Here is a 3,795-nt window from a genome sequence, read left to right as displayed (position 1 = left end):
GCTTGTAAATCACGCAAAGTTACCTCGGGAAAAGGCTGCCACTCTATACTTTACCGTGTGATCCTCTCAGCGTGAACTAAGTCAACAAGATCGTCTGTAGCTCTCGCTCATTGAAGTGATTTGAATTTTTGTCATGCCTCTACCAGTCAATTGGAATTGCATTTACGCTTTCGTTTTTTTCCTCTGTCCCAATGCATGTCTTTTTTTTCTCGCTTTATGATACCTTAGGAATTTTAAAGGTAAGATTCATAAAGAAAGAAAGTAATTTCAATAGAGTGATGTCTGCAGGTGTTTCCCGGTGCTGTTTTTCTTTCTCGTCTTTCTGTTTTGCTCGAGAAAATCCTGCGGCTTCTCGGCTTTCGACAACGAGGAGGAAAGTATGCGTTACCACAGACGTGCTCTCGCGGTAACTCTTTGCCACCGATCTCGTTTCTAGTACCCCGTCCGCAGAGGCCAGTGAAGCGTAAACAATCCTGTCGCGCATTTGAGTTCCTCATTTTATGTTTTCATGCGCGTATTAGCTCACTATTTGCATCAGAGATGCCTCCCCACCCTCAGCCCCTTTCTCACTCTGTGGGCCCTCTGGGTGAAAACATCTGCGCTATAAAAAGGACCCAATGTGCTTCGACTGACAGTAGCGGTCTTACCTGCGCACTGTCTACACACCACAACCAGCCATGGCCGCAGTAAGTATCGAGACGCACCCGTCCGTTTATCTCGTTTTCTCCGAACTACATATCCAAGTCCCAGCTAGCTGTGTCAGAATGTCGACAAGTTACGTGCCTAAAGCGTCGGCGTTTATATCTAACGCGTGTAGTGCAGAACGTTTTAGGCGCGTTTAGGACTACTTGTATGACTGCCGCTGTTATTTGACTGTTGTGCCCCGCAGGACAAACCGCTGCAGTCTATTTTATTTAGTCCCATGCGCCTAAGTTTTCGTGCTTCTTAGAGGTATACGTCCACCTGCATTTTATGTTACAACTCAATCATTCATTTATTTTTCTTAAGACCGCTGTCTAGAAATAGATGCTAAATAAACAGACTTACCTTAAGAATATCATGAAAAGTTAGAGAGCATTCAGAATTATTAAACAAGAGGTTAATGCTAACAGCTGTCATTGCAGCATTTGCCGCTGCCTCAGCAGCGTCATGGCGTGTCAGGGCTGCATAATATTATTTGCGCAGATTCTTGTCGATTTCAGCAAGGCCTGTTTGGAAGAATGATCTATTTTACTAAGCGTATGCAGGAATTTCTTGAGTAAGCAGCTCTGAATGATTCCATAGAAACATTGATACCGCGGCAATAACCTAGAACTCAATAGCGTTCGGGCAAGCGTAGTAGTATCCATGCACGTTCAACCAAGTCGAGTAGTTGATTTTCCTTAAGATATAGGCACTGAGTCGCCGTCAACCTGCGCATCGTGCGCTAAGTTTGAGAAGGGCCTCTCTGAAAGTAAATGTCTCACTGCGTCGATTTACCGCGATCGAAAGCTGCACTTGTCCACAAAATCGTCTTATTGCATGCAGTATTTGGAGAATGAGGATAAATGACACGGAAAGCAATTACTGACCACTAAAGCAGCGACTCTACGCCAAAAGCGACCTCCTAATCAGTTTTATGGATGTTCGAATCATAATATTTGAAAGAAAATTAACACTGCGTAGACAAATGTAGCTAATAATACACCAGGATGTTCTCAAAAAGTCAACTTTTCGAAAACGCGCTATATACAACTCAATACCACAAATATTGACTGCTTGTTAACATGCCACATGCATCATGTATGCTGCACCCTCAGTATTCGCCCTCAGAGGAGATATTACGTTAATAAAGGCGGAATCAATTTATTCGCCGTCGGCTGAAAACGAAAGCGTCTACCTTAAAATGTCCGCTTCTTCTGACAAAAACATTACTCCTGTTTTTTTACATTTCTTAAGTTCACTGTTGTATTGATATTCGAGTCTGTGAATACTGTATCACTCTCTCCTTGCAGATTCAAGTCACCCTACTCCTGACTCTGGCTACCAGCGCAATTGCCGGCTATGCGCCATACAGAGACGTCCGTGTGGGCTACGGGTACGGCACCCCGTATGGAGCGTACCCAATACGATCTGCCCCGGCCGTCATTTCCGCTCCTGTGGCCCACGTCGCCTCGACTTACCACGCTACTCCAGTAGTGAAAGCTGCTGTTTCAGCGGTTCCTTCCTACTCAACCTCCTACCGCAGTGACTTGGCCCTCGCCCCCTACTACCAAGCAGCGCCGGCCACAGTCGTGGCGCACGCACCGACCGTGGCGACCGCCGTCCACACTGTCCCGGCGTCCTACTCTAAGGTCACCAAATTCAACACTTACCACGCTGCACCAGCTGTCGCGGCCACTCCTGCTTTCGCCACTTACCGCTCGGCACCAGTCATCACCCGCCAGTATCAAAATGCTCCCCTGTTCACGTCTTCTGTCCTTGGACTGCCCAACGTGGCTACTACTTACGGTGCAGCACCGTTTGCTACCAAGGTCTACCACAGTGCCCCAGGTGTAGCTACGGCTGTTCACGCCGTTCCAGCTGTCACTGGCGTCACTAAGGTGACAGGCGTCACTTATCACAATGCCCCTACCGTGGCCACGTACCGCAGCTCGCCAGTCGTCACCGGAGTGTACCATAGCTCCCCCGTCCTGACCGCCGGACCGGCTGTTGCTACCGCTGTCCACGGATTTCCAGCAGTCACCAAGGTTACTGGGTACAGGTCATCGCCAGTTGTCGCCGGCGTCTACGGAGCCAGCGCTCCTGTTTTGACTGCTGCTGCCCCGGCCACCGTCACCGCCGTTCACGCTGCTCCTGCTGTAGCCACCGTGCACCACGCAGCCACTGGTGTGACACGTGTGACCAAAGCTGACCCATTCCACGTGAGCGAGCAGCACACCGTCCACACCAGGCCTGTGGTCTCCACAGTGGCTCACTCTCCAGTCTCGACTGTCGCACACGTTCCGGCCTACGGCTACGGAGTCGGAGCCCTTGGTTACACTCAGGGCCTGCCCGTGTATGGCCACAACTACGGATACGGACTGGACGCCTTTGGCTACACTGCCAAGATTCATAAAAAGTGTGAGTAGACGTCAGGTTTTGCTACCAGCTTTCTTCGGGCATGCAAGCAAACGGCACTCTTTCGTTGGGTGAAACAGTAGCGCTCTAACATTGTTGCAATCTGAGTGAGGGTTTCAGCTTTTTTAACCGTTGTAATATTTGGTGCAAGCAACGAACGAAACGTAATTGAATGTACAGCTCAGAATTTGTGGAGACATTTTAGTGAGATATTATGAAAGCTCTGACTGCACAGTATGCCATAACTCTTTCACTTTTACCATATTCCAGAGGTGACCGAGAACGGAGAATAGGAAGAAGCCGTCATCGTTTTACTACCTTCAAGATATCGTGCAAGGATAAACTCCCAACTGCCCATTTCTCTCCCACTTTTCAGGAAATAAAGTTTCGTGATATTTTACGCCCTGTTCTTGTTATTCGACCTGTGAATTAGAGTAGTAACTGTAGTCACTTTGCCAAGAGCCTGAAGATTATGTATCTCCCGTCATCCGAATCACTTCTCTTTCAGGTTTAGCGGGGCGTTTCTATGTACGTCATCATCATCAGCCTGTCTACGTCCACTGCAGGGCAAAGGCCTCTCCCATGTTCCGCCAATCAACCCGGTCCTGTGTTTTCTGCTGCCACGTTACACCTTCAAACTTCTTAATCTCATCTACCCACCTAATTTTCTGTCTCCCCCTCACGCGTTTGCCATCT

General features: G+C 48.5%; 1 protein-coding gene across 1 annotated transcript; it reads left to right on the top strand.

Moving 5' to 3' along the window:
* The first annotated feature begins 677 nt into the window (after positions 1-677).
* On the top strand, positions 678-3,472 carry LOC119391328 (cuticle protein). Its single transcript, XM_049415246.1, has 3 exons — positions 678-686; positions 1,995-3,102; positions 3,370-3,472. Coding segments are annotated over exons 1-3 (1,119 nt in total). The 3' UTR covers positions 3,372-3,472.
* Positions 3,473-3,795: the final 323 nt, after the last annotated feature.

Source organism: Rhipicephalus sanguineus, chromosome 4 (genome assembly GCF_013339695.2).
Source record: "Rhipicephalus sanguineus isolate Rsan-2018 chromosome 4, BIME_Rsan_1.4, whole genome shotgun sequence".
Classification (NCBI taxonomy): domain Eukaryota; kingdom Metazoa; phylum Arthropoda; class Arachnida; order Ixodida; family Ixodidae; genus Rhipicephalus; species Rhipicephalus sanguineus.
Note: the sequence above shows the minus strand (reverse complement) of the source record. Positions and strands in the feature narration are given on the sequence as shown.